The 19,467-nt window shown below is 46.1% G+C and overlaps 1 protein-coding gene across 1 annotated transcript in view; it reads left to right on the top strand.

Annotated features, from left to right (window-relative positions):
• slc49a3 (solute carrier family 49 member 3) overlaps nt 1-19,467 on the top strand; it is a 65,267-nt gene that overhangs the window by 11,704 nt on the left and 34,096 nt on the right. The window contains exon 2 of the mRNA XM_080537356.1: nt 19,149-19,307. Within this exon, the coding sequence (XP_080393482.1) occupies nt 19,149-19,307 (159 nt within the window). The remainder of the gene's footprint in view (nt 1-19,148; nt 19,308-19,467) is intronic.

Raw genomic sequence — 19,467 nt, 5'->3', positions numbered from 1 at the left:
TCGGCAGTACTCTACCCGAGGTCCTAATGCACTCTGGCATATGGACTCTTACGACAAACTGAAGCCGTATGGAATAGGGATCAATGGTTGTATCGATGGCTATAGTCGTTATGTGGTATGGATGGAAGCGTACACAACAAACAACGATCCAAAAGTCATAGCTGGATATTATATTCAAAGTGTTTGGAGGTGTTGAAGGTGTTGGAGGATGTCCAGAGAGGCTGCGATTTGATAGGGGCACAGAAAACGGAGATGTGGAGAACATGCAGGTCTTTTTGAGAAGAAACCACCAAGATGTTTTTGCCAGAGAGAAACGTTTTGTATATGGTCGCAGCACTGCAAATCAGCGAATTGAGTCCTGGTGGGGAATACTTAGAAAACAAAGTGCACAGTTCTGGATGAATCTTTTCAAAACCCTTCAAGACAATGGTCATTTCTCTGGAGATTTCTTGGATAAAAGTCTTATCCCGTTCTGCTTCCTCAACCTTGTGCAGGTACAGTAACACTATTAGAGTCCAAGTCTGTCCTTAATATAAAGCATGCATGCACACACACACAGTTTATCAAGAAAAGCATATATTAGATTGCATCTGTCACTCTGTTTTCATACAGTAAGGCGTTTTAGGAACTGGATAGATTCCACTTTTACATACATTCATATAAACAGACAAATATGTATAATTATATGCAAATTATGATCAGATGTTTACTATTGTGGAATGTATTGATTTATGTTGGTAATGAGATTATTTTCTTCATGATCCTGCAGCAAGAACTTGATGAAGTTGTGAGGACATGGAATTCACACAAGATCAGACCAATGCCAGCCCGGAATGTGCCAGGAGGTCGTCCAGTCTTGTTGTATACAGTCCCACAGATGTTTGGTGCAGAGGACAGAATGAAATCGATTGACCAAGAAGAGGTGGATCTCTGTAAGGAGGAGTGTACACCCAAGGGTCAATTGCCTTGTGATGAAACTGTGTTTGAGCTATCTCTTTTACTGATGCAGGAAAATGGATGGGACTCTCCAAAAGATGCATATGATGCTGCTGAACTGTACACATTGCTAAGAACAGAGATACTGCAAAACCTTTAGAGATGGAGTTCACTTGTCCCCACTTTTTTTTAACCCTTGTGTTGTGTTCGAAAGCTGTTTCTGTCCCGTGTGTTCATGGGTCAATTTTGACCTATGATTTAACTCAGTCCAAAACACTCAAAAACAATGACTATCATCCAATATTGTTATTACTACATCATAACTAACTTATTATGCATTCATAACCAATCCTGTTGTCATTTTATTGTATGGCCCCACAATATTTCAATGCACTGCTGGGTCTTCCCAGACCCGAACATCAAATTATATTGGCAGAATTGGCTAAAATTGTCAAAATCAGTTTTGTAGTGTTTATATAGCTGTTGTGGAGGATATCATGAACCTTGTTCCAATAAAAAAAAAAACTAGATGGTAGTTATTATATAATTGTAACTTGAAACGGGCCACGGCAGACCCGAACACAACATAAGGGTTAAGGAGAGTGGAGTACCACTTTCAAGTAGCCTATTTATTTCTTTATTCAATGAACCAAACATTTAGATAATTATACCCACCCTTTATTAATCCACTGGTAACACTGTAACTGTTCTAGTTAGTCTTCTGTTCTAGTCTTCAGAGTTATGCATTCAACTTTGTCTGTAAAACCAGCCATATTATAAGGGATCCAATCCTCTGGCAGGACGGAGGGCCAATGTCCTCAGAAATTGAAATAAGACACATGTAAAAGTAAATGGGTAGAACAATATGCACACGTAATAAAGTTTAATTGTAGCAACAACTACAGCAATAAAAACTGTAAGATAACAAGGTCTCCAAAATGTCCTAGTAAAATGCAGGTTTCATTTTGAATACTTACATTACAGTTATATTGTTTTTAAAGTACAAATAACATCCCATATGTTGAACATTCAGTAACACCCTGCTACATACAGTACAGGTAACACATCAACATGGATTGTAAACTTATCATAATATGTATATGTATGTATATATCATATTATATGTATATATTATATTATATTATATTATATATACACGATATGGACAAAAGTATTGGGACACTGGAACATCACACCCAGATGTGCTTGCTGAACATCTCATTCCAAAACCATGGCCATTAATATGGAGTTGGTGCCCTCTTTGCTACTATAACAGCCTCCATTCTTCTGGGAAGGCATTCTGGGAAGCTGTTATAGTAGCAAAGAGGGCACCAACTCCATATGAAGGCCCATGGTTTTGGAATGAGATGTTCAGCAAGCACATATGGGTGTGATGTTCGGGTGTCCCAATACTTTTGTACATAGTTGTTACGGTTAGTCAATGTGTTTGGACCCAGATGCAGAGCAGAACAGAATGGAACGGTATAATGTATATTATACAACCACTGATGGAACGTTTACATCAATCTGTGCCATCCAAAGATGTGCCACAAGATGTACAGTAAAAAGTAGAGTATTAACTTTCTTATGCAAACAATAACAACAATTATTCTGAGAACCTTGAATATCAGCACCTCAAATTGTCAAGCCCTTGAACAATGCAACATTTTGGCATTTTAGCTATTTTTAATAGTGTCATTGCAAGGGGTCTGAATACTTATGTACATGAAGTATTTCTGTATTTCAATTTTAATACATTTACTGAGATTCCAAAAAGTGGTTTCACATTGTCATTCTGGGGTATTGTGTGTGGATTGTTGGCAATTGTTGTGCATTGTTGAATCAATTTCCATGAAATTAAATTGAGTAAATGTGAAAAAAAGTAAGGGGTCTGAATACTTTCCGGATGTACTAAATGTGACCTAGTATCAAAAAAAGAACTGCTTCAATACAAACATTCTATCTTACCATTGGTTTCACTTCAATAGTCTACCTAATACACCATTATAATCAACATTACTCAAAGATCAATGGCTTCAGCTGTTATACTTCCAGGAATTAGGCATACTACAAAAAACAAGGTACAACCCTTTCGCTGAGACTGTCACAGAGATAAAGTGATAAATGAAAAATACCTAAGGTCCACAATGTCCTATACAATGTCCATGACCCAAATGTTGCTGTCAAGGACTCCATTGACTTCAGCTCGGAAGTCTGGGAAATTTTCATAGCATTCAGCTAATTCTAAAACCCTACCACATGTGCGTCCTATTGGCCGTCTTGTAAATTCAGACATCTGTGAAAACATCACGGCTATACTGTCACATGTGATCAGATTTGATCCTGTGGTGAACCTAAGAAACCTGCCTAGTTTCTCCTCGTCCATCTCTCTGATGTAACGTTTCAGATGATGCCCTACTTCCTGTTGTTTGGTACTCATATCTGCTGGGAGATGCAGTAGTGCCAGTACTTTTTTAGGTGCTGGTTTGAGGTTTGCATACATCTCCAAAAGTTCCTCACGATTCAAGACAAACTGGCTCTGAGTAACATCTTTCCAACAGTCTATCACATACTTGGGCTTTTGCACAAGCTCCTTGTGGGCAATCTCCATTAGGATCTCTGGGAGATTCTCTGCGGTGACTCTCCTTCTACAGTCGTAGTTGTCAAGGACTTCCCCAAGATCTTCTGAGTCAATGGAGGTGAAATCGCCAAGGGCTCGTCAGATGACCTCACCTGTGGTTATAAAACATTATAAAGACACAGCACAAAAAGTGGTCAGATCAAAGAATCGCCTCATAGTATACAGCTATAAATGTCTGACAATTTCACATGTAACCCCACTAATATAATAATCATGCCTTTTTCTCAGCAATTTCGGGTCATCCATGATTTCATATTACAACCATGCAAAAATAATAATAATAAAGAAGAAATAATCACAAACATTCATAGTGTCCCTGTGAACATAATAGTCTATGAGTGAGCATTTGTGAACCGAATTTAAGATGCAGCAATTGATTGTGTAACCCTAATCTCACCTTCGTGGCCACTCATAAACTGCAGAAATGATTCTGTCAGGTCAGTCTGCACTACGCCATACAGCATCTCCTCCATGAAAGGGCAAGCAAGCTTGATAGGGAAGTACTGACAGTCTTGATAACCTTTGAGGAGAATTCTGCCAATGGCCTTCCAAGTGTCTCCGCTGAAGTCATGCCGGATAAAAGGGACTTTTATTGTCGTTCCCAGAGTACAGCGGTCATAAAACTCTTCCCAAAAGCAACTATACACATCTCTCTCAACTCCTGATCCACAGCCTAGTTCCACTGAATTATCTGGGAGTAGCCTGCTTATCATGAGTGGTTTAGTGAGAATGTCTGGATCTGTGAAAGCTTTGATCATGTCTTTCAGGCAATTTCCATGGTGTATGGTTATACATTTTGTTTCTGTGATTGGAGGTGTCTGCTCCTGGGACCCAGGAGTGGGGTTTAATGGCAGTGTGACTGGAGGTGTCTGCTCCTGGGTTAGGGTTAGAGTGGGGTTATACGGCAGTGTGTCATTAAAGTCACTGCTACGGGTTTTCTCCTTCCTTGGACCAAATGTAACCTCTGAGTCAGACAAATCAACCTCAATGGTCTGTGCTGCACCTTCAACAACAAAACCCCTCTGAAGTAATTCTGCTACAGAGTGGTATTGATAAGTTATGAAGTGTCCATCTGTGATGGCATTAGCGTCAGAAATGGCAGATGGGCCATCTAGAGAACTCATATCATCGTACATTTCCAGAGTGTTGTGATCCTCTTGAGCACTGTCAGCCTCATGCTCATCAGTATCATCATCCTCCTCGTGATCATCTTCACAGTTGCCGTGTAACTCTTGCTTGGGACGAGAGGAAAGATAAAACCGTAGTCTAGTCATGCAGAGGGTATTGTAGATAAAACCAATGGTGACGTCTTCAACAACTGGATTTAGTTTGTGATCACAAACTTCAAAGTCAAAGTCTATATCAGGTCCTTTGGTTGACATGCCTTGTGGGAAGAACAGACTCTTTCCTTTTTGTAGGATATCATCCATTCCACTGTTTACATCCATTACTACACTCCTTGTGCCCCCACCTTGCTTTGTTCGAATTTGCTTCATTTCATCATTTTCTATGTGTAGCCAACCGATTTCTATTTTTCGAGTACTTGCTCTTGATCTCTGGCTTCTGGTAGGAGTTGCTCTTGATCTCTGGCTTCTGGTAGAAGTTGCTCTTGATCTCTGGATTCTGGTAGGAGATGCACTGTTGGGACCAATGGGGGGATTGAGATCACCTTCATCCTGGTTTGCCCCCTTTCTCAATTTAAGCCTCTCACGCAACCTCTCAAAAAGTCCCAATTTCCTTTTAGATATAGGCTGCTGGTTCTTGCAGAAGTTGAACAGTGCTAGTCTGTCACCATACGAGGGAATGTAGTTGGCCAGGTCTCCATCCTCCATGAGCAATATAACATCTCTGTCTATCTGTGGAGTGAGCACAACATAAGTTCAGTGAATTTCTTCATAGCCTAAAGGTAATCTAACAATTCTATATCATAAATGCTTCATGATGTATCTTCTTTTTTCTATAATCTATTTTACAGATTAGCTTGGTTAGGTGACTGTTCGGTGGCAATTTCAGACCAGTAGTAGCAAATATAAGGTGCCATGTCTATACATACACACAAGACAGGAGGCCGTGGGCGATATACGGTACGTATGTTACGGTACATGTGGGAAAACGGTTTATGTCGGCATTTCCCGGGACCGTCAGGACCGTAACACATACATTGCCCATTCTAGCACTGGTGATGTCATGATAACGCAGGTTGTTGTTACATGAACTCTATGTATAGGCCTCATCCCTGATCACCTCTGCATTACTATTGTTTACAATACTACCTTGCACATACTGTATATTGCACATACTTTATATTGCACATACTTTATATTACACATACTGTATATTGCACATGTCACTAGGGCTGTCCCAAACGACTATTTTTCTAACGATTAATCTATCGATTATTTGTTCGATTAGTCGGTTATTCTACCGACTAATTTAACGATTAGTCTAACGATAATTTTTTTTACTGTTCGGTTAATGTATCACTTAATTTCCCCCAAATAAATGTCAAAAACTTCTCTTATCAACATTTCAGTATTTTATTCAATTATTCTTGCACTGCAGGGCAATATTCCACACAACAAAAAAGATTATCTCTTTCTTACAGTCCAACATAAAATATAATATTATAAAATATAAAAGTTAACTTCAAGTAAAAGGAAAAGTGCAAGTAATGCAGTAAATTCTGTAAAAAAGTGAAATTCTAACCGGAATACCGTATACCTCTCAGTAACAATCTTTAACAATAACAATCTCAATAACAAACATAACATTCTCCCCCTCTCTCTGCTCTCCCCCTCCCCCCTTAGCTCTCTCCCTTCTCCCCCCTCCACCTTAGGCATTACTGTGGAGGAATGTGAGCATGTCACACTCACACACAGACACACAGAGACAAAGATACACACACATGCGTGACACATACACACAGACACACACACACACACACACACACACACACACACACACACACACACTGACAAACTGTTCCGTTGTGAGACAAGCATCACTTACGGCCCGCGACCAGTCAGAACAGGACTGTGGTAAACACAACAGCTTAGCTAGTACTGTTTTAGGAGATAAATATGGAGATAATAGGGCTATGCCCCGGGGTAGAAACACAAGACTATAGCTGGATAAGGTCTACAGGTCATCACGGTCATTTTAAGCCGTCAGCCAGCCCGCTACGACCACGGGAAGTAATGTTAAAAGTGAAGTTACTTCTGTTAAACTGGCTATAAGCTAACATCGCTAATCGCTAACTCTCTCCGTGTTTGCACTGGTCGCAGCCATTTTGTTTATTTACGACTAACCGACGCATATTACGCAAACCGACGTATTGACGTAGTCGACGACGTCGATGACGTCGACTAATCGTAACAGCCCTACATGTCACTTAATACAGCTTCCTTATACCCTGCACATTAGATACGGTACATAAACTACCACATTGCACAAGCTATCTAACTGTATAGCTTATAACTAGATATAGCCTAACTGCATACTAGCCTACTGTTTACAATACCACTTATAACTAATTACCACTGATGTTTACAATACTACCTCTGCACATACTGTACATTGCATATTTTTGTTTAAATGTTTCATCTTTCATGATTATGGTTAAAATCCTGAAGAAATACCATACCTTTTCCTCCTCCAGGCGAGAGATGGATTATTCAGTGACGCCACGGTCACGAAGGAAACGTGCCACATCAATGTGTGATGCTGTAAAGAGCAGTAAAACAGGATCCTCTCATCAATTTCGCTAGGTTGCTGATACAAAATTGGCTGCAATTAGATAACTAACTAGCTATTAACCTTCGTTAGCACACTTGCGTGGCCTCATTGTGGTAAACACTGAGTACTACACAACACCAGTCTCACAAACACTAATGAACCCATGTTGATAGCTAATCCAACTGGCTAATTTAGCTGTAACGTTGTAGCCAGCTAGCTACATACACTATGTAGAACCTTGCACAAAGGCAGCATGTAGTTATGTTGACTTGGCTAAATGTTAGGCTACTCTACGTCTACATTTGTGAGTCTGCAAACTAACTCATTATGTGCTTAATTGCTGACTGTAATGAACCTACCTGCTGCCATCATTTTCTGCTGAGTGCTGACTGTCTACTGTCTACCGTGTTCATTTGACCCGCACTACATTCTGACTTTTAATCTCAGAAATGCTGACTTTAATCTCAGAAATTCTGACTTTTTATCTCAGAAATTCTAACTTTTTTCTCAGAAATTCTGACTTTTTAACTCAGAAATTCTGACTTTTTATCTCAGAAATTCTGACTTTTTTCTCAGAAATTCTGACTTTAATCTCAGAAATTCTGACTTTAATCTCAGAAATTCTGACTTTTTAACTCAGAAATTCTGACTTTTTATCTCAGAAATTCAGACTTTTTTCTCAGAAATTCAGACTTTAATCTCAGAAATTAACCCCCCCCCCTTTCGAAAAAAAAAAAAACTAGTGTTGGTGGCCCTAATACTCTTCCGTAAATACAACAATTGGGGGTCCCTCAAAAAAAATGTGGGCGCTCTGCGTGCGCACAAGATCAACCACCAAGACCTCATTCTGACCCAGGAAAAACCCTGGTATGTACTGTATAACATGATAGCCATCTATGAGCAATGCACTGTATATAAGATGATGACCAATGGTGCTTTTCCACTACAGGGCCAGCCCGGGTCGACCCGGGTCAGCCCTGTTCTTTGGCGCTTTTCCATTGAGCGGCCCGTGTCAGCACGGCACGGCACTGCACGGTAAAATAGTTATTGTTCGGGATGGGTAGCGAAAGTTGGGGAAAGGTACTTTTTTGCAAGGCTACGTGTGATCTGTGACGCTGCACACCGTTGATTGGTCAATGGAAATCGTCATCCCATGTTCATAGATTTCTTCTCTAACCGCCATCTTTAAATACCACAACAGATTTCGCTCTCGGAAAATGTCACTTACTGTTTCTGTAATAACGTATTAATAAAGATTAGAACAATTATGATAACCATCGTATTATCTTAGTTTAATGTCATTTCAATGCATCATAGAACTTTTATTTACAACAAGCATAACAAAAAAATCGCTATTATGGCGATGTCTTGTGCCTATGCTGTTCCTCAGTCCAGCTGCAGTCAAATGCCGGTAGATTCGCGTCTTGCTCTCTTTAACACATGTCGGCGTTGTTTCCCTGGTTGCGAGATCTAAACTACTAGAACTGAAAGCGGCAGGTAACAGGCACGTAACATCCATATGCTGTATATATAAATAAATATATTTGACTACCAGCAAGACACCGTATAAGATATACAATATACAGAGCACTCGTATCCATAACAAATGCGGCGATTGTGAGCCCCGCGTCAGTCAGCCTAGATAGGACTTTCCGTTCAATGGAGGAAGCATGATACTCGCGAGTTCATCTCGCTTTTCCCCCTGTTGATGTATTAAACAATCTAAGCAATCTAATCAGAGCAGTTGTTATTGTGTAATATTATTGATGGATGTGCCATTTTTGATGGAGAGCAGTGAGCGGATGACTTGATGTGAGCATGTATTTGACTAATGCCGATAGATTCGCGTCTTGCTCCGAAACCGGAGCTGTCTACAGCGGATTCTACAGCGTTCCCTCAAACTACCGTAATTCATGAACTATATACCCAATCTAAAACATTCAAACAGTTTCTGAAAGCAGAGAAGTTGCTGGTTGCGAGATCTAAACTAGTCTACTAGAACTGAAAGCGGCAAGTAACAGGCACTTAACGTTACATGTTGTAAGGCTGATCTGTGCACGATAGTGCTGCATTTTGACATAATTCTTATCGCATTTCCCCCCGGAATCTTATGACACGTAACTCCTCCTACAGTCCTGGGTCGGTCCTGTATAGTGGAAAACGTCTCGTACCCAAAACTATTCAAAAGCGTGCCGAGGCGAGCCGTGCTGACCCGTGCCGTGCCGGTCAATGGAAAAGCGCCACAAGGGTCTTTCTGCTGCTGACCAAGGAGTCCTGTTGATGGGGCCCAATTTCCTTTAGTCTGTAGGCTACTGTATTTGTTTATTAAGATTTCATAAATATGATATATTGTCTGAATTTGTCTTGTTTTATAAAATGTTAATTATTTTCATTTCTTGTGCTGGTTTATTATGAACAACATGTAAAATTGCAGGAAACTAGCACAAATAATTGGGTGGGAGAGAGGGGCCGCCGCTGCCAAAACGTGCACAGTTTTGGGTCGTCAAGTGTTGTTTATTTGTCTTTACATTGAACACAAGTACACAAAGCAACAAAATCCCCAGAGGTAGATCAGCTCTACAACATCAGTCACCGTCAACAACAACAGACTGTAACAAGGATAATACATAGCCTACAATACATCACTAAACAATACATCACTAAACAATAACAACAATAAAACAGTAAAAATAACCCAATAATATCCAGGACTGTTGTAGCAGCAGGTGAGGAGGGAGGGGGAGGTTAGGGGGGTGTGTGGGGGGGAGGGGGGGTTAAGTGCAGAGTGCAGTAGGTGAGTGGGGGTGGAGGGAGGGTTAAGTGCAGAGTGCAGGGAGGCGGGGTGGGGGTGGGGGGGGAGAGTGCAGCAGGGTCTGTTGTTGTGACAGGGTCTCCTGGGGGCTGTTGGTCGCTCAACAGGGGAGGAGGAGAGAAGTGTGCCTGGGGGGGAGGGGGGAGGGGCTTCTCAACCCCCCCTTAACTGATTGACGCTCCCTTGGGACGGATCATCTCCTAGGAAACGTTTGTTGGGGTGGGGGGGGGGCCTGAGGGCACGAGCTGCCCAGCTGTTAGGCCTGCTACAGCATCTACAGGGTCTCCTACAGGGGTCTACAGGGGCTACAGGGTCTCCTACAGTAGTCTACAGGGGCTACAGGGTCTCCTACAGTAGTCTACAGGGGCTACAGGGTCTCCTACAGTGGTCTACAGGGGCTACAGGGTCTCCTACAGTGGTCTACAAGGGCTACAGGGTCTCCTACAGTAGTCTACAGGGGCTACAGGGGCTACCTCAGGTAGGTCTGTCTCTCTCTCCATCTCTGTCTCTCCATCTCTCCATCTCTGTCTGTCCATCTCTGCTCTCTATCTCCATCCCTCCATCTCTCCATCTCCTGGGCTGAAGTCCACAGTCAGTCAGTTGAACTGTCTCAATGCCTGGGTTCCGTAGACTATAAATATGCTGCGTCATCGAAAGAGACACACAAGGAAACAGAGAAACTGGTTTACTACAGTAATCCATCCACTTCCTTATTGAGATGAGAGAACAAGGTATTCCTCAGGATCTGACGTTACACTACCTCACACCTCACACTACCTGAGACACCCCCAGCACTGTGTCTCCTGAGACATCTACTACCCCCCAGCACTGTGTCTCCTGAGACATCTACTACCCCCCAGCACTGTGTCTCCTGAGACATCTGCTACCCAACCAGCACTGTTTCTCCTGAGACATCTACTAACCCACAGCACTGTGTCTGCTGAGACATCTACTACCCCCCAGCACTGTGTCTCCTGAGACATCTACTACCCCCCAGCACTGTGTCTCCTGAGACATCTACCCCCCTGCACTGTGTCTCCTGAGACATCTACTACCCCCCAGCACTGTGTCTCCTGAGACATCTACTACCCCCAGCACTGTGTCTCCTGAGACATCTACTACCCCCCAGCACTGTGTCTCCTGAGACATCTACTAACCCCCAGCACTGTGTCTCCTGAGACATCTACTACCCCCCAGCACTGTCCCTCCTGAGACATCTACTACCCCCCAGCACTGTGTCTCCTGAGACATCTACTACCCCCCAGCACTGTGTCTCCTGAGACATCTACTACCCCCCAGCACTGTGTCTCCTGAGACATCTACTACCCCCCAGCACTGTTTCTCCTGACACATCTACTACCCCCCAGCACTGTGTCTCCTGAAACATCTACTACCCCCCAGCACTGTGTCTCCTGAGACATCTACTACCCCCAGCGCTGTGTCTCCTGAGACACCTACTACCCCCCAGCACTGTCTCCTGAGACATCTACTACCCCCCAGCACTGTGTCTCCTGAGACATCTACTACCCCCCAGCACTGTGTCTCCTGAGACATCTACTACCCCCAGCACTGTGTCTCCTGAGACACCTACTACCCCCCAGCACTGTGTCTCCTGAGACATCTACTACCCCCCAGCACTGTGTCTCCTGAGACATCTACTACCCCCCAGCACTGTGTCTCCTGAGACATCTAAAAAGACTGCCAGTGGCCCCTGGCCTAAGCTAGATTACTCTTCCTGCTACGACTGGTGAACTGATGATTCAATAACTTGCTTAGTCAAATGTATCGATGGATTGTAAGTCGCTTTGGAATAAGGCGTCTGCTAAATGCCAAACATATAAATGTAAATGTAAACCCATCCCGTAAAGGCTGTTTGCCACGTACACAGACCCTGGCGCAGGGACAGAGGCTGGGGGGGGGGGGGGGGCAGAGGCTGAGCGGGGGGGACGGGACAGAGGCTGGCCTTGTGAGCTGAAGTCAGCTGACACCTCCTCTCTCTCTGTACGCCACGCAGCATAAATTAGATTATTCTGGACAATAGGAAGGAATGTACAGGGTCTCCCTCTGTTGCCACGGGAACAACAATGGGCTTCTGGGTGTTGTCAGGGTCAGGGGTCGTTCTACCACACGCCTGAGGGTGATTGGACGGAGGAGAGGAGAGGAGAGGAGAGGAGAGGGAGGAGAGGAGAGGGAAGGAGAGGAGAGGAGAGGAGAGGAGAGGAGAGGGGAGAAGAGGAGAGGGGAGGGGAGGAGAGGGGAGGAGAGGAGAGGAGAGGAGAGGAGAGGGGAGGAGAGGGGAGGAGGAGAGGAGAGGGGAGGAGAGAGGAGAGGAGAGGGGAGGAGGAGAGGAGAGGGGAGGGGAGAGGAGAGGAGAGGAGAGGGGAGGAGAGGGGAGGAGGAGAGGGGAGGAGGAGAGGAGAGGAGAGGGGAGGGAAGGGAAGAGGAGAGGAGAGGAGAGGAGAGGAGGAGAGAGTGTCAGAAGGACAATGGGAACAATGGGAAGGACAAAACTTGAAACTCGAAACTCTGGTTGGAACCCATCCAGACACAGGTGTGTGTGTGTGTGTGTGTGTGTGTGTGTGTATCTGTGTCTGCGTGTGTGTGTGTATGTCTGTGTTTCTGTGTGTGTGTGTGTGTGTGCGTGTGTGTGCGTGTGCGTGTGTGCGTGTGCGTGTGCGTGTGTGTGTGTGTGTGCGTGTGTGTGTGTGTGTGTGTGTGTGCATGTGCGTGTGTGTGTGTGTGTGGTCTCAAGGAGGCTACAAAACTAACCACTCAACCAAGTGTGAAGTTCAAACACAGCCGATCCTGAGAGCTCTTCATAGTTAATCTGTAGTGGAGGGGCGGGGGGCGGGGGGTAGGGGGGGGGCGGGGGGGGTCAGACCGACTGACCTGGCCGTACGCGCGAGCTAACCACTATCTGCTCTGCGGTTCACTGCTAGCGATTAGCCTCCCCGCCCAGCATTGTGCGGTGTGTGTGCTGTGGGCTGGGAGTCACACAGAGAGAGAGCCTTATCACTGGGTTTATCAGGTAGACAGAGCAGTTCTTTAAAAAAAAAAAAAAAACTGTTTTAGAAGGTGGTAGAGAGTTCTAGAAGGTGCTAGAGAGTTCCAGAATGTGGTAGAGAGTTCTAGAAGGTGCTAGAGAGTTCTAGAAGGTGCTAGAGAGTTCCAGAAGGTGGCCAGTGTTTTAGGTTTTGAAGCCCTTGGTTCTGCTGTGTGTCTGTGTGTCTGTGTGTCTGTGTGTCTGTGTGTCTGTGTGTCTGTGTGTGTGCCAGGCAGACAGGCAGACAGGCAGACAGGCAGACAGACAGACAGACAGACAGACAGACAGACAGGCAGGCAGACAGACAGAGAGACAGACAGACAGAGAGACAGGCACACTGACAAACAGGCACACAGACAGACACAGACAGACAGACAGAGAGAGACAGACAGACAGACAGACAGACAGACAGACAGACAGACAGACAGACAGACAGTCAGACAGTCAGACAGTCAGACAGACAGAGAGACAGACAGACAGACAACAGACAGACAGAAGTTTGAAGCCCTTGGTTCTGGTGTATGTGTGTGTGTGTGTGTGTGTGTTTGTGTGTGGTGGTTTACCAGAGAGTCTCAGTGTGAACGTCCTATAGTGGCCTGTGATTGGCTGAGCCCTGCAGTAAGCCTGGTCATGTGACTACCAGGGTAGGGCTTAGTAGTGAGTCAGGACTGGGGTGTGTGTGTGTGTGTGTGTGTGTGTGTGTGGTCTGAGTCAGGGCTGTGTTGTGTCACATGACTCTGAGGCTGGCAGGATTCCCAAAAGGCTGCAGCTTCATGCCCTCAGTCAAGATGTCTCTCCTGTCATGTGACCACAGGCCATGTGACCTGTCCTCAGCTCAGCCAGTGGCTGCTGTCACACCTGGACTGGCCTGGTTCTGTGTGGTTCAGACTGCTTCTCTGGTTCTGTGTGGTTCAGACTGCTTCTCTGGTTCTGTGTGGTTCAGACTGCTTCTCTGGTTCTTTGGACCTTTGGACAGAAGGTTTTTTCCTGCCATCAGACTGAACTGTGTGTGTCTGTCTGTGTGTGTGTGTGTGTGTGTGTGTATCTGTCTGTCTGTGTGTCTGTGTGTCTGTGTGTGTCTGTCTCTGTGTCTGTCTCTGTGTCTGTGTGTCTGTGTGTCTGTGTGTCTGTGTGTGTGTCTGTTTGTGTGTGTGTGTGTGTGTCTGTCTGTCTGTCTGTCTGCCTGCCTGTTTGTCTGTGTGTGTGTGTGTGTCTCTCTCTGTGCGTGTGTCTGTCTCTGCCTGCCTGTCTGTCTGTCCGTTTGTGTGTCTGTCTGTGTGTGTGTGTATGTCCTGCCTGTCTGTCTGCCTGTGTGTGTCTGTCTGTCTGTCTGGTGAGGATGCTCTCCACTGCGCAGCGGTAGAAGGCCACCAGTATCTCCTGCTTGTTGTGGTCCTTCCTGAGGACTCTCAGGAAGAAGAGCCGCTGTTGTGCCTTCTTGATGATGGCTGCTGTGTTGTTCTTCCAGGACAGGTCATCCTGTATGTGCACCCCCAGGAATCGGAGGGTTGAGACTCTCTCCACGCTCTCTCCATCGACGAGCAGGGGCTGGATCTCAGATCTTTTCCTCCTGAAGTCCACGATGATTTCCTGGGTCTTTGACTGGTTCAGCAGCAGGTTGTTAACCTTGCACAGCTTGCTCAGCTGCTCTACCTCATCCCTGTACGCCGCCTCGTCCCCCCCCGAGATGCAGCCCACCACGGTGGTGTCGTCTGCAAACTTTACGATGGAGTTGCTGGGGTGGACGGGGGTGAAGTCGTAGGTGTAGAGGTTGTAGAGGATGGGGCTTAGCACGCAGCCCTGGGGGGACCCAGTGCTGAGTCTGAGGGCTGTGGAGGTGTGGGAGCCCACCCGCACCCTCTGGGGGCGGTCGGACAGGAAGTCCTTGATCCATGCACATATAGAGTGTGATAGTCCCAGGTCTAGTAGTTTGGTCACTAGCCTGTCTGGAAGGATGGTGTTGAAGGCAGAGCTGAAGTCCACAAAGAGCAGTCTCGCGTAGCTGTTTCCCCTCTCCAGGTGGGATAGAGTGGAGTGGAGAGTCGTCGCGATGGCGTCTTCTGTGGACCTGTGGGCTCTGTAGGCGAACTGGTATGGATCTAGGTTGGGCGGGAGGCGTGTGACTATGTGGGCCCGGACTAGTTTCTCGAAGCACTTCATGATGATTAGTGTGAGTGCCACCGGGCGGTAGTCGTTTAGGCAGCTCACCGTGCTTTTCTTCGGGACTGGAATGATAGTTAAGGTTTTCAGGCAGGGTGGGATGGTGGCCTGGGACAGGGACTGGTTGAAGATGTTGGTGAAAACCCCGGCCAGCTGGTCGGCGCAGTCCCTCAGCACCCGTCCCAGGACGCCATCCGGCCCTGAGGCTTTCCTGGGGTCCACCGCCTTCAGCACGCGTCTCACTTCATGCTCTGTGAGGGTGAGGCTGCTGAGAGCTGGAGAGAGTGGTGTTTGTGTTGTGGTTACCTCCGTTCGCCCCTCGTCGAACCGGGCGTAGAAGGAGTTCAGCTTTTCCGCCAGCAGGGGGTCGTCCTGTGAGCCTGTTGGCTCTGAAGTTTGTCATGTGCTGAACCCCCTGCCACACCCGCCTGGAGTCGTTGCGCAGGAAGCATTCCTCAATCTTCTCTCTGTGGTCTGCCTTGGCCTCCCGGATGCCGCGCTTTAGGTTAGCCCTGGTGGTGCTGTACAGCAGTGTGCCCTTCCCTGCGAAGGCGTTGTCCCTCTCATTGATCAGTTTTTGGACCTTCCCAGTCATCCATGGCTTCGTGTTGGGGTAGACCCGGACCCGTTTGTCCACGGTGACTGAGTTGGTGCAGTTCACTATGTGGTTCAGAACCGACGACGTGAACTGTTCCAGGTCCTCATGCTCATATTCCTGCCATGAGGTGTCATTTAGGCAGATCTGCAGTGGAGCGGACCCTGCTGGCCAGGTTCTGACAGTCTTAGTGGTGATGGGAGCACTTTTCCTCATGGTAGTGTAGGCTGGGATCAGGAGGATTGACGCATGGTCAGACATGCCTAGATGAGCTAGCGGTCTAGCCTTGTAAGCAAGCTTGATGTTGGTGTATACCTTATCCAGTGTTTTTTCTCCTCTTGTTCCACATTTAACATGCTGATAGAACTTGGGTAGTACTACCTTCAGGTCAGCATGATTAAAGTCTCCGGCGATAATATGGACTGCCTGTGGGTCCGCGCTTTGTTCACCACTGATGACGTCATATAGCCGCGCCAATGCTAAGCTACCATCCGCGTTTGGCGCAATGTAAACACATGTTATGTACACTGCGTTGAATTCCCTCGGGAGGTATGTGGGTCGGCATTTAACAGTCAAGTATTCTAGGTCAGGGGAGCAGTGGCTACTTACAGTTTTCGTGTTTAAGCACCAGCTGTCCTTCGTAGATATAATGAGGCCGCCTCCGCGGGTCTTCCCACTAAGCAAAGTCCTGTCCGCACGGTGTAAGGTCCTGCCTTCCAGGCCTACCGCGGAGTCCAAGATAGTGTCATTTAGCCAGGTCTCCGTTAGGATAATCACACAGCTATCCCCCACGATGTTATTGGTAACGACATGCAGTCTCAATTCGTCCATCTTGTTAGCCAGAGACCTGACGTTGGATAGGAAAATACTCGGCAAAGCTGGCTTATTCGGGCTTCTCCTCAGCCTAGCTAGCAGGCCCCCCCTTCGTCCTCGGCGTTGCTTACGGTCTCGCCGCCGACGTTTGCGCTTGAGTGTTGGGAGAGCGTAGTATTGTTCACCCGGCGACCGAGCGATGTCGAATGGGATTCCCTGCTGTTCCAAGAATTCCGTTGTTACAGTCCTCTCATTTTGCGCACCAACTTCTAGTAAGTCTAGTCTGCTGTAGGTACTATTTACACAACCGTTCCCTATAAGTACTAAAATAAAAATGTACATACAAATGTACTTAAAAACACTAAAAAACACCAGCGTTGAAGCCACTCCGAGCCGCGCGTCTGAGTAGCGCGCCGCCATCTTGAAAGTGCACCACCCTGCACATCCACCCTGTGCACATCCACCCTGGGCCGGCTACAAATGGTCCAACATGCAGCTGCAAGGCTGCTGACTAGGTCCAGAAAGTCATGTCATATCACCCCCATCTTAGCATCCCTATACTGGCTCCCCATCAAATATAGAATTCATTTCAAGGTTCTGGTCATCACCTACAGAGCCCTCCATGGTCAGGCACCTGCCTACATCTGTGACCTCCTGTGTCCTTACAGCCCCAGTAGGTCTCTCAGGTCCTCTGACCAGGGTTTGTTGGTTGTCCCCCGTGCCAGACTGAAGACCCAGGGTGATGGAGCATTCCAAACCGTGGCTCCCAAACTGGAATGCTCTGACCTGGGATCTTAGATCAGCGGTCTCGGTCGAGGCTTTTAAGAAACAGCTAAAGAGTGTGTTGTATAGACAGGCTTTTGGATAGCCCCAAGGGCCTGTCTCTCTGTGTCCTGTTGATGCTGTTCAGTGTTTCCTCCAGGAATTTTTACCATGGTGGCGGGTAGTGCGCGCGCATGAAACGCGCACGCGCGCTCAAAACAGCGTTTTTTTTTTTTTTTTTTTTTTTTCTAATCACAGCCAAAACTAGAGGATGGCCAAAATAAATAAATAATGAATATACAGAATATAAACTTGTGACTGACAGTCACATACACACACAAAGATCATCAGCTATAATATAATACGAAGTAGGCCTACATGAGTACAAAAGCGGCTAACGTTACTGATTAACTGTTTACTGTAGTGCAGAGAGATGGTAGTCGTAGGCGGCGTATCAAATGACAAAGCTAAACGTTTAATGAAGGACATGAACGATTGTCAACAACACACTCAAGCATGCCTGGATATTTGTAAGAACTCTCGCGAGATTTATCAGACTAAACCTGGATTTTCCCTTTAGCGATGTTGATGGAATACCCCCCGGATGTCACTACGGTGGCCTGTACACAATAACAATAATACCACAGTTCACATTTAGACCAATCAGGAGCCCTTGTGTCACGTCGTCAACTGAATGTCATTAATCTGATTTTGGATCAGCGGTTAGAGAGAGATGGGCGTGGATTTAGGTGCACTTTTAGTCAACATCCATTATAGCGCTGATCTAGGATCAGATATATTTTAATCAGCTAAAATGTGTTTTTTTTTTTTTTTTTTTTTTTTGGAGAACTTTTTTTTTTTTTTTTTTTTGAGAAATCTGGATGGTGGCGGAGGAAATTCCATCGTGGCGGCCCGCCACGATGAAATGCATGTAGAGGAAACACTGCTGTTGTACACCTGCTGTCTGTTACTTGTTTTTATTTTCACTTGTTCTGCCTGTTTTAACCTGCTGTGGTTTTCGCTCTTTGTATTATGTTTTATTGTGTTTTTTCCTTGTTATGTAAAACACTTTGTGACCCTTGGTCTGGGAAGGGTGCTCTATAAATAAATTTGACTTACTTACTTACTTACTTACTTACTAAGATATCTCTGTCTCTGTCTCTGTGTCTGTCTGTCTGTGTCTCTGTGTCTGTCTGTGTCTCTGTGTCTGTCTGTCTGTGTGTCTGTCTGTCTGTCTGTCTGTCTGTGTCTCTGTGTGTGTGTGTGTGTGTGTGTGTGTGTGTCTCTGTGTCTGTCTGTCTGTCTGTCTGTCTGTGTCTCTGTGTGTGTGTGTCTCTGTGTCTGTCTGTCTGTCTGTGTCTCTGTGTGTGTCTGTCTGTCTGTGTCTCTGTGTGTGTGTCTGTCTGTCTGTGTGTCTGTGTCTGTCTGTCTGTGTGTGTGTGTCTCTCTGTGTGTCTGTGCCTGTCTGTCTGTGTGTGTGTGTCTCTGTGTCTGTCTGTCTGTCTGTGTCTCTGTGTGTCTCTCTGTGTGTCTCTGTCTGTGTGTGTCTCTGTGTGTGTGTCTCTCTGTGTCTCTGTCTGTGTGTGTCTCTGTCTCTGTCTGTCTGTGTCTCTGTGTGTGTGTGTGTCTCTGTGTCTCCATGTCTCTCCAGATCTGGCTGACCTTCGCCCCGGTGGCGGACCAGTCGTCCCAGTACCTGGGGGTCAGCCTGGACCAGGTGAACTGGCTCAGTCTGGTGTTCATGGTGGTGGCGGTGCCGCTCAGCCTGGGGACCACCTGGATGCTGGACACCCTGGGGCTCAGGGTCACGGTGGGACACACACACACTGAGAGAGAGAGAGACACACACACACACACACACAGAGAGAGAGACACACACACACACATAGAGAGAGAGAGAGAGAGAGAGACACACACACGAGAGAGAGATATACACATACACATAGAGAGAGGACACACACATAGAGAGA

The sequence above is a fragment of the Nansenia antarctica genome (genome assembly GCF_963989245.1).
Source record: "Nansenia antarctica genome assembly, chromosome: 7".
Lineage (NCBI taxonomy): Eukaryota > Metazoa > Chordata > Actinopteri > Argentiniformes > Microstomatidae > Nansenia > Nansenia antarctica.
Note: the sequence above shows the minus strand (reverse complement) of the source record. Positions and strands in the feature narration are given on the sequence as shown.